This window comes from Hylobates moloch, unplaced genomic scaffold, assembly GCF_009828535.3.
Source record: "Hylobates moloch isolate HMO894 unplaced genomic scaffold, HMol_V3 SCAFFOLD_17, whole genome shotgun sequence".
NCBI lineage: Eukaryota > Metazoa > Chordata > Mammalia > Primates > Hylobatidae > Hylobates > Hylobates moloch.
This window is the reverse complement of record NW_026652292.1, coordinates 43,852,026-43,872,726: the sequence shown is the minus strand read 5'-3', so window position 1 is coordinate 43,872,726 and position 20,701 is coordinate 43,852,026. Positions and strand designations below refer to the sequence as shown.

The 20,701-nt window shown below is 38.4% G+C and overlaps 1 protein-coding gene across 4 annotated transcripts in view; it reads left to right on the top strand.

Moving 5' to 3' along the window:
* Nucleotides 1-20,701, top strand: part of ATP10D (ATPase phospholipid transporting 10D (putative)) — a 108,517-nt gene that overhangs the window by 49,013 nt on the left and 38,803 nt on the right. For all 4 annotated transcript variants that reach the window (XM_032135373.2, XM_032135376.2, XM_032135375.2 and 1 more), the window contains exons 6-11: nt 205-311; nt 596-727; nt 1,129-1,256; nt 1,379-1,631; nt 11,672-11,910; nt 19,754-19,942. In XM_032135373.2, coding sequence (XP_031991264.1) covers nt 205-311; nt 596-727; nt 1,129-1,256; nt 1,379-1,631; nt 11,672-11,910; nt 19,754-19,942 — 1,048 coding nt within the window. The remainder of the gene's footprint in view (nt 1-204; nt 312-595; nt 728-1,128; nt 1,257-1,378; nt 1,632-11,671; nt 11,911-19,753; nt 19,943-20,701) is intronic.

The window sequence follows — 20,701 nt, the reverse complement described above, 5'->3', positions numbered from 1 at the left end:
CCTGAACCTAAAAGTCTAAAAAAAAAAAGAAACAAAAAACAAAGCGAGTAACTGCAATAACCAAAGTAAATGGGCCAGAGATTTGGAAACCTTTCTTGTGAAATGCCTTTTTACTCCAAGTCAAAAACATTCAAGGGCCATGAGATTTTTTATATCCCCACTTTTGCAGTTTAAAAGTGAATATATATGCTGTCTTTCTTATAGAGAACATTCCAACAAAGAACGCGTGGGTCTCAGTAAAGAAAATTTGTTGCTTAGAGGATGCACCATTAGAAACACAGAGGCTGTTGTGGGCATTGTGGTTTATGCAGGTGGGTTATGTTTCTAATTTTCATTGTCTACTTTGTGCTTTTCTACAAGTTAACATTTTTCATTTACTCAAAAATGCAATCTGTTGAAGCAGAAAGGAAATTTTGTCTGATAAACTTAATTATTGGTCTCTTTTTCTAAATGGATCACAAAGGCAGATTAAACTGATGAAATAGATCATGTAACTGTGTTTTATTAAATTGTCTGCAAGAGAGATTTTTAAATATGGTATTCGCTTCTTGGCTTTAATTGGTACATTTTCTATCATACTGCACATCCTTCATAGGCCATGAAACCAAAGCAATGCTGAACAACAGTGGGCCACGGTATAAGCGCAGCAAATTAGAAAGAAGAGCAAACACAGATGTCCTCTGGTGTGTCATGCTTCTGGTCATAATGTGCTTAACTGGCACAGTGGGTAGGTAAAATTTGATTATTTGCTGACATCTTTTCAGCAAGATATTAAAGTATTTTATTTCAAAATTATATCTGTGAATATTTGACTTTGGTAAGGTGGACTTTATTTGTCAGTAATGTTTTACCTCATATCCTTGTCTCTTTCATCCTTTGGCCTGAAAAATATTAATGTTGACTCTATCCATTTGCATTTTGCCATAGTACTGAAGAAACCTGGAGAGTGACTTAAAGAGAGAGAGAGAGAGAATGTATAGCCTTTTGAATTTGAATTTTGTTTCCAAAAACAAACAATTGATGTTCAACCAAAATGAATACTCTCATTCCTTCTCCTTTAGGAATAAAGTTTTTTGTTTGCATGCTATATATTTAGCATCCTTTTGATGTCTGTGTATTTTTTGAAAGGTCATGGAATCTGGTTGAGCAGGTATGAAAAGATGCATTTTTTCAATATTCCCGAGCCTGATGGACATATCATATCACCACTGTTGGCAGGATTCTACATGTTTTGGACCATGATCATTTTGTTACAGGTAATTTTTTATTAAGCTTATGGTAGAATTTTAACATCCTCGCTGCTTATCCAGCTATGTTCAGTTTCACATCCTTTCTTCAACCTACGTTAACATTTTAAAACTTGTTTGGATCTTCTTAGGTCTTGATTCCTATTTCTCTCTATGTTTCCATCGAAATTGTGAAGCTTGGACAAATATATTTCATTCAAAGTGATGTGGATTTCTACAATGAGAAAACAGATTCTACTGTTCAGTGCCGAGCCCTGAACATCGCCGAGGATCTGGGACAGATTCAGTACCTCTTTTCCGATAAGACAGGAACCCTCACTGAGAATAAGATGGTTTTTCGAAGATGTAGTGTGGCAGGATTTGATTACTGCCATGAAGAAAATGGTGAGTGTTGGATTTCCGTGAAAACCAGCCTTAGCATTGGTCTTTTTTTGAAACTACTTAAGTGTTGCATGTCTGACAATTCTGACATAGAAGTGGTTTATTTAAGCATTGAGTACTTAATGCTTCCAGATGGGCTTTAAACTTCATTGTTGTTCCTTCAAAAGCTAGTAGGTTAAAGTCAAGGAGTCTACTGCCATGGTTTCTCTAAAAGCGAAGTAAATTACTAGTGAAAGTAAAAGGTGGGAATTGGAGGGATGACAATGATACTGTACTATAAATACTTTTGAAAAGCTAATGAAACTATGGGCCATTTCTTTGAAAAATATTTTGGAAATAATTCCAAAGGGATTACAGGCTCCTTCTAGCCTCATTATTTGGCCCCTAGGTATCCACCGGTGCTTGATTAAGAATAACTCGTTTAAGCAAAATGAGCTGAACTTCTGACTCTAAAGAAATAAATTTGTAAATTCCAAGTTTACAAAATTCTTTAAAGAGTTGAACTTTATTAGTTTTGCAATTTATGAAAGAAATATGTGCTCCTTTGAAGATAGTTCATAGAAGTGAACAAAACAAATTAAAAGCCCTACTCTCCCAAGGTTAACCACCATTAACAATTTGGTGAATATGTAACCAGCTATTTCTTTATGCATATTTCTCTATATGTGAACATATATTTACACATTTTCCCTTTTATGAGGGAGAACATGTAATAGTACTATTTTTGTAAATTCTTTATTTGATTCAACGATATCTTATGAAATTTTTCCTAAGTCAGTTCAAAACTTAAAATTAAGAATATAGTTTTCTACTATATGTGGTCAAACTTAGTTTCCTATGCTTAATGGTGGCCGCTTAGTTTGTTAATATAAAAGCACTTGTAGTTAACATCACTTCTTCATTCGCCAAACATTTTGTGAGCTCCCAATATGTGGCATGAGTCCCTGATTGCATGTAATTTAGATTTATGACAAGAAGATAGATAAATAAGATTAAAAATATGATAAATAAAATTCAGCATGCATTATGCATCTTGGTACATATATATTTATTCAATTGTTTTTATAAGATACATTTTCCTCTAAAATATCATGCTAATTTACATTCCTACAACCCAGAAAAATAGTGCTTGTTTTTCACACCCAGCCATAATGTAATGAAGTTACACTTTTTAATCTGTGTGATTTTTATGGACAAGTTAGCACTTCATTGTCTTAATTTGTCTCTGCTTAGTAATAAGATTTTTAACTTTTTATATGTTTTTCAGTCATTTGAATTTCCTTGGTAAATTAATTGAATTATTTCCCTGCTTTTTAAATGGGGTTTCTTTGTTCTTGTTAGTCTGTGGGAGAGCTTTTATGTAAGGTCAGGGTTAATGTTCAGCTTGTATGCTTAGTCTAGATTGTTTGTGGCCAGCGCTGATGTTCATTTGTGCACTCATTTAGAACAAGTTCTTAAATACTTTGGATATCAACCCTGATGTTATATTATCCTTTTCTTCTATATGTGACAAATAATTTTCTGGTTCATTATTTATCACTTGTTAGTTTTCTATCACTGCATAACAAATCACCACAAACCATAATGGCTTAAACCAACACAAATATGCTGTCTCACAGTATCTCTAAGTCAGGACTCTGGGTATAGGATAAGTGCCTCCTCTGCTCAGGGTCTCTCACCAGGTTGAAATAGAGGTGTCTGCTGGGACTGTGATCTTACTGATGACCTTATCCTATGCTTAGCTCACTGGTATTTCGCAGAATTCAGTGTACTGAAGTTTTAGGACTGAGGTCCTTGCTTTCTTGCTGCTGTCATCCTGGAACTATTCGCAGCTCCAAAAGGTTGCCTGCTGTTTCCTGCCAAACAGCCTTACCACAGCAGAGCAGCTTGCTTCTACAAGGCCAGCAACAGAATTTCTCATTTGGAATCTTTCTGACATCAGGGAAGTCCTGAATCCTTTTTAAAGGACTAACCTAATGAGATCATGTCCACCTAGGATAGTCTTCTTTCAGATTACTCAAAGTCAGCTGGTTAATTACATCTGCAAAATCCTTCCACTTTTGCCACATAGCATAATTTAATCATAGCATAGTCACAAGGTGCATCTACCATGGGGGACTGGACTCTTCAGGGCCGTCTTAGAATTCTGCCTACCACAGTCTCTAAACTGCTCTTCCAGTGTCTCTTCTTATCAAAAGGTTTATATCTTTGTTATATAAATTTGTCAATTATTATGAATATTATGATTTCTTCTTTTTTTTTTTTTTTTTTTTTGAGATGGAGTCTGTCTCTGTCGCCCAGGCTGGAGTGCAGTGGCGCCATCTCGGCTCACTGTAAGCTCTGCCTCCCGGGTTCACGCCATTCTCCTGCCTCAGCCTCCCGAGTAGCTGGGACTACAGGTGCCCACCACCACGCCCGGCTAATTTTTTTGTATTTTTAGTAGAGACGGGGTTTCACTGTGTTAGCCAGGATGGTCTCGATCTCCTGACCTCGTGATCCGCCCGCCTCGGCCTCCCAAAGTGCTGAGATTACAGACGTGAGCCGCCGCGCCCGGCCGAATATTATGATTTCTGATGGTAGTGTTGAGCTTAGACAACCCGTCATATCTGGTATTGTTAAAAAATATACATATTTTCTTCTAGGTACATGTATTTTTAAGTCAACTTTGGTAACCTGTGAGTGTAAGGGGTAAAATGTTAAGTGTTTATTATGTAATCACCATGCAAATGTAAAATATAGCTAATCATATTGACTATGATGACACTCTGCATTATGTTTCGTCTTATAGTAAAATTTAAAAGCCATCACTAACCCCCATCAAACAGAATAGATCACTGTTAGCATTTTAATGCACTTTTGGGGTCTTTTTTTTTTAACACATATGTAAATGTTTTTGTTTTTAAGATATGCATTTGCATGCACACACACGTATGTTTTTGTTTTAAAATAGAAATGGCATCGCAGTGCGATTTTAATTTTATAACCATTTTCCTGAAGACTTCATCATTCATTATTCAATAAAATGGAACCACATTAATAATGCTATGCTAAACCTCTATAGTGCATTTGTGAGGTTAGTGTTTTCCTGAATTATTTGACCATAGATCCCCATTTTTAGGAACTGTCTTACAGCAACGATGTTTCATAAAATATACAGTGAGAAGCACTGCTTTATTTTTTTGTATTTATAACACAAAATTTTGTGTTCATAATATTTCAAGGAGCTAATACTAGCCCTCCTCCAGTCTAGTCACTGAACATACATATCCCTGCGCAAGTGAGTACTTTTTGTTTATGCCTCCTCACGCAGAAAAGATACCAAGTGACTGGGAATCAAATGCTATCCTGACTGAACTGTAATTGATAAGCTACCTGTCTGGGAACCAAACAGTGCCTTTGACCACTTCTCTACCATAGACACACCCAGAGTTTCTGGTCTTTTTTATGCAGTGGTTTAAAATTAAACACGTGTATACACACACACACGCACACACACACACACACACACACATAGTGAAGACTAGTTCTCTCTAGAAATTAATTCTGAGGCATATTTTCACTGAAGTGAAAACTATTTTAACAGTGTATCTGTGTTTTAATGGCTAGTCCTTTAGGGTTTTCTGCAAAAGTGTTGCCTAGGAGATAATTTGGTGAAGAATATTGCTGCTTGGAAACCACCTCTTACACATGGAATTGCACTAAACACACCTGACAATACCATTGTATATTGTAAAACCTTCTAGCTTCGAAATGTGTTCCATGTACTGGCAGCATCAGCAACACCCGGGTATGCTTTTAAATTGTAGAAACTCAGACCCCTCTTCAGAGCTTCGATTAAATGCATTTTAATAATATCCCCAGGTGATTAATATGCATATTAAAATTTTAGCGAGCCACTCCTTTAAAAGACTGCTTAAAGAGGATGACTTTCTTAAAAATAAACTTTTAAATTTAGGATAATTTTAGATTTACAGAAAAGTTACAAAGATATCCTGGAGGGTTCCAGCATGCCCTCATGCCGTTTCCCCTGTTGTTATCATCTTGCATTAGTCATATGATATGTTTGAGGTAAGTAATGAACAAATGCTGAGACATTATTATTAATTGAAACCCATACTTTATTTGTACTTCCTTCATTGTTACCTAATGTTCTTTCTCTGTCCCAGGATCCTAGCTAGGATGTTGCATAACAGTCATCATTTCAGTTTCTCTAGATGACAGTTTCTCAGATTTTCTTTCCTTTTGATAAACTTAGCAGTTTTGAGTGGCATTATTCTGGGATTTTGTAGAATGTCCATCAATTTGGGCTTGTCCAGAGTATGCCTTTATGATGCACAATTTGTGAATCTGATTTACATGGAGGCAGTAGCATTGAACACTTTTCAAGAACAAGGATTTTGGAATCAGGACTCCTGAGTCTGCATCCCATTTCCACTACCTGCAAGCTGTGTGGCCCTTAACGACTATCTAATTTCTCTGTGCCTCAACAAAAAGGATCAACGACACTATTTATCTCATTGGATGGTTAAGAGAATGAGAGAAGATAATTCACATAAAGAATTTAGAAGAGCAAATGGCACAAAATGAGTTCTCTGTAAATATAGCTGTTGTTACTGTTGCTGTTGTCGTAAATATTGTTAAAATAAGAAATAGGCCTATCTCTCAAGGAGCTCATGGTCCACTGTGGGAGGCAGATATGTAAACGTAAATTATCATGTTCATTGTCATAAGATATAAAGTCAGTGTTCTTGTTCCATCTTGTTTTGATTTTCAGACAGTCAGTATTGGAGGTGGATTTTGCACTGATTAAGGCTTGGGATGTTGAAGGCAGGGTACTGGATATTCTTACAATGCTGGAAATGTATGGGGAATTAGTTTAGAACAAAGGTTTATATATCAAGGAGATATGGGTGATACAGTTGGAGGAGGTTTGGCTGAGTGTGTTATTTACAAGCAGGCAAAAGTTGGAATGCTGGAAGTGTTTGCAGATTTAGTTCATAGTGAAAGGGTGGACGGAGGATTGATGATACAATTGAAGGAAGCTCATCTGAATGCTGTTCACCCTTGTTTCGGGCCCTTTGGAGAGCACATTGAAAGTATGATAAACTCTTTGTTCCGTAGACTTATGCCCACTTCTTCCACACATCAAATTGATAGAAGCAACAGGCTATAGGAAGATTACTGGGTATATGAAGAGGGGAATGGGAAGAAAAGACAGATTGGGGATTAAATAATGAAGAGAAATAAAGTAGACAATTTGGTACCTATCTCAATACCTACCTTCAGACAAAGGAAAGAATAGACTTTGTCAGTTTTTTCTTATGAAGCAGAAGGTAAGAATTCCTGCCCTGCTTTGAGGCATTCATGTAACTATTTTAGAGTCCACTTTAAGGTAAGTATTAAGAAATATTAAATACTAAGACATATTAAAAGTCACAACGATTTGGTTAAGTTTTATCAACATTATAATAAACCTTTGTTTCTCATACAATATATATTTTTTAACACAGGGTCTCACTCTGTTACCCAGGCTGGAGTGCAGTGGCACGATCTCAGCTCACTGCAGCCTCAACCTTCTGGGCTCAAGTGATCCTACCACCTCAGCCTCACAAGTAGCTGGGACTATGGGCGCATGCCACCACACATGGCTAATTTTTGTATTTTTTGTAGAGGCAGGGTTTCACCATGTTTCCCAGGCTGGTCTCGAACTCCTGGGCTCAAGCTATTTGCCCGCCTTGGCCTCCCAAAGTGCTGGGACTACAGATGTGAGCCACCACACCTGGCCTCACACCTAATTTTTATAAAATTCTCACTGAGCCTGGAATTACAGCTCCAGTAGCTTTGTTTTCTGAATCACATTGTAACTTTACTGGTCTATTTCCTTTTTTGAGAAGCAATCTAGTCTCGCCAGGTTGCAGTGAAATGGTGTGATCTTGGCTCACTGCAACCCCTGCTCCTTGGGTTTAAGCAACTATCCTGCCTCAGCCTCCCAAGTAGCTGGGATTACAGGCACCCGCCACCAGACCTAGCTAATTTTTCGTATTTTTAGTAGAGATGGGGTTTCGCCATGTTGGTCAGGCTGGTCTCAAACTCCTGACCTCAGGTGATCCACCGACCTTGGCCTCCCAAAGTGCTGGGATTGCAGGCCTGAGCCACCAGGCCTGGCCTATTTCCTTTTCATAGCTTCCACAAAATGATTAAAGGTTGAGTCACTTCATGTCTTCTTGATTCCACTTTTGCAATTGTACTGACTGAACAAGTTTTCCCTACAGTAATAGCTGAGCTACCTGGAACTATACTAATTATATAGTTGCATGATGACTGCTTTCCCTAATGATGGCTAGAAGTTACATGATCATTAAATATAGCCTTCATGTTTATATGTGTTTTGAAGTACAGTGTTACCCCCTTATCTGTGGTTTTACTTTCCACGGTTTCAATTACCTTTGGTATAGTAAGACAAGGTATTTTGAGAGAGAAAAAGAGAGATCACATTCACATAAGTTATACTACAGTATATTGTTATAATTGTTCTATTTTATGATTATTATTATTGTTAATCTTTTACTATGCCTAATTTATAAGTTAACATTTAGCATAGGTATGTATGTATATGAATAAATGTAGTATATTTAGAGTTCAATGCTATCCATGGTTGCAGACATCCACTGGGGGTCTTGGAACATATCCCCTGTGAATAAGGGGAAACTTCTGTGTTTTTAAAATATTTTTAAAATGGTGTTACATCATCAATAAATTCCTTGAGCTACTCAAAGGTTTATCAGTCTCAGCACTATTTGGGCTAGATTAATCTTTGTTGTTGGGGACTGTCCTGAGCATTGTTAAGATGTTTAGAAGTATCCCTGGCCTCCACCCACTGAATGCCAGCAGCACACTTCGCCCAGTTATAACAAGCAAAAGTGTCTACAGCCATTGCCAAACCCCCAGGGGACAAATTCATCCCATGTGGAGAACCACTGAGCTAACTTCTTATATACAAATCACTGCTGAGGAGCTACAATATAGAAGGTAGTGTGCTGGCTTTGGAGGCAGAAGACCTAAATCGAACTTCCAGCTCCATCCATAACTAGCTGTTCAACCATGGTTGAACTGCTTAATCTCTTTGGGTCTTAATCTCCTCAGCTGCAGAGTGGGCAGTGTTAGTTTCTACCTGATGGCATTATTTTGAAGATAAAAAGGGAATATGTACACATATATTATACACACACACACACACACACACACACACACACACATATATATATATGCATGAAAAAAGGAGGACCTCAAAAAATATTAACCCCCTACCCCACAACTTTCCCTTAATACTAGGAATATTGCATTCACATGTCTATTGATTCATTCATTTATTATTCATTTAATAATTTTTTATTTAAATGACAAAACATGGACTCATTGAAATTAAGCAGGGGATATTGGCCATGTGTTAAAAATTGGCCCTGTTAACATATATAGTTAGATTCAGAAACAATAAAGCATGGGGCTGTGGAGTCTAATAGAACTGATTTTAAGACTAATTTGTACCATTTTTGTGAGATGGGGCAAATTACTTAAGTTTACTTATTTGTAAAATGCAGGTATTAATAGCATCTGCTGAGATAACAGTGATTAAACGAGGCAAGTGCCTGGTACATAAGCAAATGCCTGGTACATTCTGCACATGTAATCTATAAATTCCCAATGAGTGGTATGAGTAAGAGCCAGTATAGTTACAGAGGTCTTCGTGGAGGAGCTGGCATTTGAACTAAACTTCTAAAGATGTTCAGTATTTATGTAAACAGAAAGGACGAGAATGAATATTTCAAGCAAAGGCATAGATGAAAATGGAGGAGATCGGAATCTTTGGGACACAATATGTAAACTAGTGTTTGAAGCTGGAAGGTCATACTGGGAAACATTCTGTGTTGTTTAGGCAGATTATATAATGAGACTTGCAGAGCTGGGAAAGATCTTAAAGTCACCGAATCCAAATCGTTCATTCTGAAATGTTTCATTCTGAAAACAAAGGCCCAGAAACAGCAAGTGATTTGCTGAAAGCCACTTAGTCTTTGGAAGAGTTGGTACTGGAACCTAGGATCACCACATAGACCCTTAGCCTCTCTTTGCCCTTAAAGAATACAGACAAAAACTATTATAAAAAAATAGAATGTGCAAACATTCTTCACTTCATAGAATAACTTACCTGAAGCCATACTTTATTCTGTAGCTAGAGTTAGGCTGAATAGAGACGACTGGGAATCCAACAAGCACGTATTTATCGATGGTCTATATTCCAGACACTGGATACAATGCTGATCAATTCACACAAGGCCCCTGCTCTCATAGAGTTTCTATTAGAGAAAATATTCACAAATGTATTACTTTTTTAAATCAAGAAAAAAATTAGTGATAAGTACTTGGTAGAAAATTAAAATACGGTGGTATAATATAAAATGATTGGATGGCCACTTTGAACTGGAGGGTCAGGCAAGGCCTCTCTAAGTGGAACATGGGGCTTAGATCTGAATGATATAATCTTGAAATTCCATAGGAAAGGCTTCCAGTCAGAAGGAACATCTAGTAAAGAAGCTCTCAGGCAGGGGTGAGCTTATTACTTTTCAAAGTAAAGAAAGAAGGCCAGCGAGTCTGGATTTTAGTGGGCATGTAGAAAGAGAAGCGAAGTTAGATAGGTCAGCAGGACTCTGATCATCTTGAGTTATTTAAGCCAGGATAGGGAGTCCAGATTTTATTCTAAGTGAATTGTAAAGCTACTGGAGTGTTTTATGCAGGAAGTGATCTGATCTGCTTTATCTTTTAGGAAGATCACTCTAGCTACTATTTGAAAAATGGATTGCAGAGGGGCAAGGAGACCAGTTAAGAGACTATTGCACTGGTCCAGTTGAGAGATGATGGTGGCTTGGACTAAGGTAATGGATATGGAGAGAAGTAGAGTTATTTGAGATATATTTTGGATGTATGGAGGACAGACGTTAGTGATACTTTGAAAATAAGAAAGAAGATAGGAAATTAGGAGGATTCTAGATTTCTGGCTTAAGTAACTGCATAAGTTGTTAAGTTTCATTTACAAAGATAGTACCTATCAACTGCTGCTTTGAAGTCTGAGATTATCATATTGGCAAAACAGACAGAATTCTCTGACCTTTTGGAGATTGTATTCTACTGGATGATTCAAAAAATAAAATAAATAAGGTATATATGTGTAGATGGTGGTAGGTCTTGGCGTAGGATCTATTTTAAATTGTGTGGTCAGATCTGGGAAGTCTTCACTTCCCAGTGAGGTCATTTCAAAGATGGGACCAGTTGAGATCACCAAGGGAGATGCACGTAGAGAAGGGAAGGAGCTTCTGCAGCTCTCCAGTATTTGAGGGCTAAAAAGAAGAGACAGCAGGAGAAACTAAGAAGAAACAGTCATTGAAGTAGGAGGAAAAACAGTTAAGTGTGACGTTAGAGAAACCAAAAGAGACATTTCAAGAAGGAAAGAATGGTCAAGTCTATTGGATATTACTAAGGGTTCACATAAGATAAGGATGGATGTGATCATTGGATTTGACAACATGGAGCTCATTGGTGACCTTGACAAGAGCAATGTCAGTGGAGAGATGGGGACAGAAAGCCATGAAATTACTTAAAGAGAGATTGGTGTCAGTGAAAGAGGGAAGAATTGTAAGGTGAAGTCATTGAGTTCAGAGAGGTGAGATTCAGATGACAAGTGGAGAATTTCGTGTCTGAAACAAAGAGAGATGCTTTGTCCACAGTAGGAGGAGGAAAGGCCGAGAGTATGAGTACCGATGCAGATAAGTTGGTAGATTTGATGATGGAAAAAAAAGGGAATTTTGATCTGATTGCTTCTCAGTGAGGTATAAGGTAAGTTCATTGACCAAGGCTATGGGAGGTAGGCCTTGGCAGCCAGGTTTGAAAGGGGAGGAGATGGTGTGAAATAGCTGCTTAAGTAACTGCCTGATATATTCAATTTACAAGTGGTTCTTCTCAGATGTTGACACAGTGTGCTTTTTATCCCACAGCCAGGAGGTTGGAGTCCTATCAGGAAGCTGTCTCTGAAGATGAAGATTTTACAGACACAGTCAGCGGTTCCCTCAGCAATATGGCAAAACTGAGAGCCCCCAGCTGCAGGGCAGTTCATAATGGGCCTTTGGGAAATAAGCCCTCGAATCATCTTGCTGGGAGCTCTTTTACTCTAGGAACTGGAGAAGGAGCCAGTGAAGTGCCTCATTCCAGACAGGCTGCTTTCAGTAGCCCCATTGTAAGTATGAATGCATGACTAGAATCTTGCACATCCACAATGTATGATGAAAGAACAGCCTTGTAATTATGACAGAGTCAAACTCTGTTGTCTTTTCTACCTTAGAAGAGACTACATGATTGCAGCTCAGCAAGATCACCACACATAATTAGAAATATAAACAGACAATATCACACTAGCCTACTTTTAAAAAATAACTCAATGTTGAGAGGTACTATACCATTTCTGAAAAAAAAAAATAGAATATTTCTGGTCAGGGCTGATGATGTGTGAGCCTGAAGAAGGCTGCCTTGGTTTAAGAATCATGGCACACTCTCAGAACCAGCAAAGCTTACCAGAGTTATCTCGTAGTCAGATAAGCATGTGTAATTGATAGGGACATTCATAGGCCATGTGGTACATTGAAGGCCTTTTTATTGCTCTGTAATCTCCCAAATCCCACCAAACTTGTGGTTTTTCCCTATTCCTGGCTCCAGAAGGTCATTTTCTAATACATCAATTTCAGAGCTCAACAGAATGTGTTCATGAGTTCCAGTGGGAAGTGTCAGGAACTGTCTAGTCACACCCATTAACAAATCCATTTTACTCCAGAAAAACTAGAGGACCATGTAGATGATGGGAAAAAGAGGGAAAGGATGTGTGAAAAAAATTAGGAATCAAAATTTTGCTGTATTTAAAATTACCTGTATAAAAGTTCAATTTCCTTCTCTGCCTTTTACATTTTATTAAGTCTTGTGTTTTACCAAGATGAAGATTTCCCAGCCATCAGACTGATAATACCTACAAAATAGGTGACATAACAAGAATAAACCAGCTTTGGGGAAGCTTTGTGTTTCTACATTGAATTTATCATATGGTTTTCACAGTAGAGACATGATATGAGTAGACCCCTGCAGTCTCATTTGTCCTGGGAAGGCCTTGAGCTTCCCAGGATCCTGGCTCTTCTCAAATTGTCAACAAATGCATAACCACAGCAACTGGAGTGATCATTTCAGTCCAGCTCATTTCTGTGGCACTAATATAAAAACTATTATATTACATCTTAGCCGTATGTCAAGTGATTCCAAGACTTAATATTTCTCCAACTTTTGAAATGGAAGAAGAAAGGAATGTACACGGTTCGTTCTGTGTACTCATTGTAAGCCCATATCAGAAATATATTTTTCTTCTATTTTTCTACCGATATATTTTCTTCTATTATATCTTTTTATCTATCTTTGTATTGAACTTTTTCATTTTCCATCCACCTGAAAGTAAGAACATGTTGGCTCTTGTTTAGGCAGAAGCAGCACAGTTTGGTAATAAGGTGGCTCTGTGCCACACCTTATTGGTTTCTTGATCAAACTTCACCCTATTCGTGGAACAAATGATTGGTTATTTCTTAGTTTAAAGTCTTTGTCCCTTTATAGATAAGTTTACTGTGTCTAAAATATATTCTCTCTTCATATACTACCTCTATCCATCAAATCTGGTGAAATATTTATTTCTTTAAGAACCAAATTATCACCTTTTTCTGAAGACTTCTCAGATTCTCTTCTTTCAGTGTCCAAGCTCTGTTTACATCGTCCCTCCGTCCCTTCATCCACATGGCATTGGTCTTATTTCTGCCTCTGGCAATCCACCATTAACTCCATGAGAGAAGGATTTATCCATCTTGAATCAACATCTAGCACAATGGCTGGCATGTCCATTCTCAGTAAAATACTTTTAAAGGTTGTTGAAGGAAGCTACTTACCAGGCTGTCTTTTCATCTGGGCCATTTTCTTTTCATTTGCCTTATACTCCAATGTCATTGCTGATTATATGGATGCTCTTGTGCTGCTGTTATTGTTGGCCTTGTTTTGTTTGTGTTTTGCAAAACCATACCCCTAATATATAGAATAACTAGGTATGGTCTTCCTCAATATATAAGATTATTTCCCAATCTTGGTCTAAGCAAGTTGATTTTATCCTTTTTGAAGACTAAAGATTATTTTGAGAAAACTACATAATCTTTGATCTGAAAAATGAGCATCTGTAAATATATCATATAAAATTCTAAAAGCCCATCTATGGAGCCCATGTTGAGAACACCAGCTTGAGGGCATTCTGAGAATTGTGATGTCTAAAAGTGGAAGGTTGTAAGATGGCACCCTTCAAAGGAGGCGAGTTATGAGCCAGCAAATGAGGATGCTAGGCAGGGTACTGATGAAGATGTACCAGCCTTTGGGCATTAGAATGTCACTGAGGCCTATGAGTCCTGGGTTCATAGTATCTGTTTTAGAAATAGAAACCTTTACTTTGTAAGCCAGTATGTTTATGTGTCTTTAATCTTCTGGAGCTTTTCATTCAACAAGCATACTGTTTATTCTACATGAAATGCTCTTCTCTTAGATCTTTGTATAGCTGTCTCCTTTCTGTCACTGAGCCTCAGCTCAAATACCTTCTCAGTGAAGCCTTCTCTGCCACCCAGTTCCAAGTACATTCCATCTCTCCCTTGTCTCTCTCTGTCTCAATATAAAGGCATCTTATTTATTTGCTGTTAGGATAGTTTTGGATCTACTGTCTCCCCCCAGGTAGAATGTGAGTTCCATGTAAGCCAAGATCCTGTCTGTTCTATGCACTCCTCTTACCTTCAGGGGTGCCTGGCACCACAGATTAGCAAGAAATATTTATGGGATAATGAATTTATTAATGAATTAATGGAAGGCATGGCACAATACTGGACATGGGGATATAAAGTGAATAAGACATGGCTTCAGCCTTCAGTTTTGTTCTAGGTAGAGAAGATAGACATATAAATGAATAATTATAAACCTGTATTAAAGATGTAGTCATAGTAGTTAATCCAAAGTATAGTAAGGTCACGAAGAAGGGAGTGATCAGCTCTAAGGGAGTGAAGAAGGATCAAGAAAAGCTGCCCGGAAGAGCTACAACTTGAGTTAGGATTAAACTAATGAGTAGAGAGAGGTTCACAGTTTGGAAAAGGAAGGAAAGGCATTTGGAGTTGACAGCACTTGGTACATGCAGACATTCAGAACCACAAGGCCAAGGGAGAATGTGGTGTGCAGGAGGAATTGTCAGCATGTGGTTATTGACCTTTGCTTTTTTTTTTTTTTTCAGGACTGTGTTGTTTAGGAATCAGTGGGGAGGGGATGGTGGCAATAGAAGATATTTGTGTCCACTCTTAAGCAAAAGTTGCAGTGGTGGAGTGGTGAACCCTTAAAATGAGTAGAGTGGCATCTGGCAATGAAATGAAAAACCTCGGGTACAGTTGGAACTAGGGGAGGAGTGAAGAACAGTATTAGAGCTCCTTGGTCAACTTTATGTCCCATCTAGAGTATCTTTGTCCATTACTAAACCTTGGGTTTTTAAAGTTTTGCATAAACAATTATAGTGGGCTGCTGCTTCTCTCTGTTTTAAAACAAATTTAACATTTAAATTATATGAAAGCCATTCAAAAGATTCAACAAACACTATTAGAGGGCAAAGGGAGTTTTGGCCAGTTTTTACTTGTTAATTTGAATTTAAATAGAGGACAGAGAGAAAAAAAAGAAAGGAGTAAACCTGAATGTGAAATCTACAACTTAGTAATGTCATGGGGCAGGGGGGTCCTTGCTCCCAGAGCTCCCAAGATGGTAGTGTGCGGCTTCCAAAATGGTGGCGGGCCACTTCCAAGATGGTGGCAAGCCTCGTGTTCTCTGACCTGGGGTTCTTGGCCTCACGGATTACAAGGAATAGAATCTTGGGCCATGCAGTGAGTGTTATAGCTCTATCAGAAGCCATGGGTCACGGAAGAGAACCATGGAACCCAGTGACTAGTGTTCAGCTCGATTAGGACGAACCCAGGCACTTAGCCATGCAGGAACAATGGCAAGCGGCAATGGGTGCCTCACTGGATCAGGAGCACAGCAGACACCCTGCCGGATCCGCAGGGGTGGAAGTCAGCGGCGGGTCTGCGACGGTGGCAAGCAGCAGTGGTGGACAGCGAGCGAAAGCTCAGCTCGAGCCATAACAAACACGACCAGAAGAGTGCAGTTGCAAGATTTAATAGAGTGAAAACAGAGCTCCCATACAAAGGGAGGGGACCCAAAGAGGGTAGCCGTTGCCTGCTCGAACACCTGGGTTTATATCCCTATCATTGTCCCTCCCACTGTGCTCTCAGGCAACAGATGATTGGCTATTTCTTTACCTCCTGTTTTTGCCTAATTAGCATTTTAGTGAGCTCTCCTTACTATCTGATTGGTCAAGTGTGAGCTAAGTTGCAAGCTCCGTGTTTAAAGGTGGAAGCAGTCACCTTCCCAGCTAGGCTTAGCGATTCTTAGTCAGCCTAGGAAATCCAGCTAGTCCTGTCTCTCAATAGGAAGGCATAATAGGAATTATGAGGGTAAATCTAAAATTTGAGATAGGCAGATACCATGCAAGATTAGGACAAAGATACTAGACTCTCACCAGGAAACCAAATAAGGCTTTGTTTACATTATAAGAAGCTCTCTGCATCATACTCTCATACTCTGTAATCTGTGCTCTCATGTGAAGTAAAAATTTTCTTGAATTTTAAAAAGATATCTACTTGAGCCCAGTGGGAGGTAATATGTGTTTATTTTCCAAAGAGTGACATCTTTTTCATCTGCTTGTTTCTCCCTCTCTTTCCTTATGGGATATGAGATTAGCAAATTATAGTAACATATGACAATACACTTTTATTGCTTACCCATGTATCAAGTACTGAGTTAGGGATCCAAAGATCAATAGGATGTGGTCCTTACTTTAATGGGCATTCCAAATTCTCTGGGGAGACATTCCATACCTATGTGAGGAATTATTTAAAGCAAGATGGTTTGAGTCTGGTTCTGAAGTTAACAGGCATCCAGAGAAGGCAGAAGCCATCCATCACTGACAAAAGAGCAAAAGTTAATAATGTAATCCTGGGTCTCAATAAGGAAGATTTGGATCTTGGGAGAAACAGCTACGGATACAGTCCTGTAGATAAGAATCGCATGTGGTGACTCTATATCTTCACCTTAATTCAGTGACTAACTTCTTAGTCACTAGAAATTGACTTATTTTAGTGGGACCAACTAAAGTAGAAGAATGAGCCATGCCTGAAGCTTCTTTGTATGTACACCTTTCCTTAAATCTTCTGGGCTTTTTTATGTATATTGTTTTATGGTGCTTTTCAACGTCTTTATGGTCCTGACTTTCTAGATTTTTCCCACTTTATTTTGACAATACTTCTCAGCACAGTTTTGCTGAACAGAGCCACACAACCCCACTTTCACACACTGTTCCCACTCACCTCCAGCTTGGGCCAACTTCAGTATTACCTCTGATCTCATGGCCACAGCACAGCCTTTCAGTCATGCAGTCATCAGATTCCCTGAATGGCATATTACATTGACTACATTACATTACATTAAATAGTGTCTTAGTCCATTCAGACTGCCAGAATGAAATACCATAAACTGGGTATCTTATAAACCACAGAAATTTATTTTTCACAGATCTGGAGGCTGGAAAGTCCAAGTTCAAGGAGTCAGCAGATTTGGGGTCAGGCGAGGGTCTGCTTCCTGGTTCATAAAAACAGTACCTTCTTTACTGTGTCTTCATATGGTGGACAAGCTCCCTTGGACCTGTTTTATGAGGACTTTAATCCCATTCATGAAGTCACTGCCCTCATAACCTAATCTTCCCCAAAGGGCCCTACTTCCTAATACCATCACCTTGAAGGTTAGGATTTCAGCATACAAATTTTGAGGAGACACAAACATTTAGACCATAGTAAATAGCATTTGTCACAAATGCAGAAGTTGCAAACCTTTCATCAGTGTTAGATTGACTTCAGAATGCAAGATAATCCTTATGTTCTGAACCAATTATTAGGCAAATAATTGCTGAGATCATTGATACAATGAAATCACTATTAGCTTCTGTGGTCTCTGACTCAGTCCCCGATGTCTTCTATAAAAGAAGTCTCTAAAAAATAGAATTTGGAAAGCCTGTACATATTAGCCTCTTCTTGGAGATTCCTAATACCCATTAAACTCTCTGAGAAATGCTGAAATTAAAAAGCTTGTTTAAACATTTCTTAAACTTATTTCAGTATAGAACTCTTTGTTAATTTTTTGCTTATTCGATGTTAACATTCAGAAAAGGATGCCATTGGAAATATTGCCCTGACCTGTGGAATCTCATAAGCACTAGACAAGAGCATAATCATAGGCCTTGGTAAAATACCATGCAACAAATTTCCCAGGCATCTCTTCATTGACCAAATAAATAACCCTTTCCAACTTTATCTCTTTCTTCTACTGAATTTGGCAAGGAGGTCCTTGAGGCCAGGGTTGTTCCCTGAGTAACTGAGGGTCTAGCACAAGTGCCAGCTCAGAGTTACTATATATGTGAGACTCATGAGAGAATGTGACCAACTTACTAATTAATAGCCATCAGCTCATGAATGGCTATGAACTCCATCAAACTGAACAAGATTCAAATTTTGCTAAGTCAAATAGCACAAGCCAGTAGAATTAATGAATTTAGATAGAAACTTAGCAATGCTTTTTGACAGCAGGTAACTTGGTGAGTCTGGAAGCCAGGTGAGACTGCTAACCTGTCTGAAGGTGAGTGTGTCATTTGAGAAAGAAAGAAGGAAAAGGCACATTAAATGACTTAGGTTCCTGTTCTACTGGTCTCATCTTAGTCATTATCTCATTTACTTTGTACAGCCACCTGGGAGGTAAGTGTTATTTTTTACCATTAGACAGAAGAGGAAAAGGAGGTTAAGTAAGCTGCCCAAGACCTCCAGTTAGTATGCAGTGGAGCTAAGACCTGAACCTAAACCCATATGGTTTCCATCCCATGCTCTCTTCTTATTAAACCTATGCAAACTCTCACCAAACTTTTAAGCATTAAGTGCAAGCCATAATCTTCTGAGTCCATGTCATACATCCTTATATTTTACTCTTTTCTCTAAATCTCCTCTCCTGGCTTTCCTGCAGTCAGTGTGCTTTCCAGGCCAGCTGCCTCTAGGACTCTTAGAATACAATGGTGCTTTTGTACAACCTTGATTCTAAGCATGTAGTTCCTCCTTTGACTCAGCTGAGAAATTTCTAAAGCAATTAACTATATGTTACTGGATTATACTTAGATTTCTACTACAACATTATTTTGTCAAAACTAGTACTCTCACATAAGTGTGAGAAGCACTGTGTCAAACAAAAGGGAGTACTTTTTTTCAATAACAACTTCTTAGAGCAAACCTGTACTGAGAAGAAAGCATAGTTGCCAAATGTATGTGGTGATCAGAAATCTGGAAGAACCCTTGTTAATTTCTTGTATTACTTGAAAATGCTGATAAAATATGTTAGCCTGCTTATAATCATTTTTATTTTTGGAGAGTTGTTTTTTGTAATAGTAGTAAATTGAGCCATAAAATATTTTGTTTCAATAACATGGTATGAATAATGCCCAAAGTTTAAGAGTTAGTATTCATCAAGTGATGGTGAATAAAACTATGACCAAGGTAGAATTCTGTTCTCAATAAAATCTACCTCTGCTATTATGTATTTCAAAATGAGAAAACAGTCAACTAGATTTGGTGAAAACTAAACTCTTGTTTAGTTTAATAGTTTAGATAGTCTCCATCGATAATGTGCATTCCGGATTATCCATTTGTTTTTATATCTTTTATTTTCCTATTCTCACTTCCCATGACACGATATACATTAAAATTGTTTTTAGAAAAATAAAGTTTACCATCTCATGATTCATTTAGATCCTGGCTATACAAATTATTTCTCATGTTGATTTACAACTAATTTTTATATACTTCTTATAACAACACACTGTCTTATTGGATCTTCAGGAAACAGATGTGGTACCGGACACCAGGCTTTTAGACAAATTTAGTCAGGTTACACCTCGGCTCTTTATGCCACTAGATGAGACCATCCAAAATCCGCCACTGGAAACTTTGTACATCATCGACTTCTTCATTGCATTGGCAATCTGCAACACAGTAGTGGTTTCTGCTCCTAACCAACCCCGACAAAAGGTGAGTAAGTTCTCTAATGCAAACAAGGGTCACTTTCCAGAAGAGAATTTTGGGTTTAAATGGATCTGTACTGAGCTTGATATATGGATAAAAATGATAAATAATAGCAGCTGTATAACATTGATTCAGCATTTGCTCTGTGCTCTGCACTTACCATGGTCTATGTCATGGGTCCCCAACCCCCTTGGTTGCAGACTGGTAACAGTCTGTGGCCTGTTAGGAACCAGTCTGCATAGCAGGAGGGGAGGAGAGGGCCAGTGAGCCTTACTGCCTGAGCCCCGCCTCCTGTCAGATCAGGAGTAGCATTAGATTCTCATAGGAACGTGAACCCTATTATGAACTGCATATGCGAGGGATCTAGGTTGTGCTGTCCATATGAGAATCTAATACCTGATGATCTGAGGTCCCACCCAACCCGTCCGTGGAAAATTGTCTTCACAAAACTGGTCCCTGGTGCCAAAAAGGTTGAGGACCGCTGGTCTAAGTGATTTATTGGTATTAACAAGTTGAATCCTCCTAACCATCCTCTGAGTTAGATGCTATTACCCTACTATTCTCCATTTTACAGATGACGCTAAGTAATGTACCCAAGGGTCACAAAACCGGTTTGTTGGGGAGGTGGAATGTGAACCTAGGAAATACAGCTCAGTGCTACTATATTGTTTGCCTCTAAGAGGGTAGTAATGAGAGCAGTTCATTTTGCTTTAGTTTATTTGCCAAATTGAAGCTTTCTTTGAGACTTCTGAGACCTCCAACATC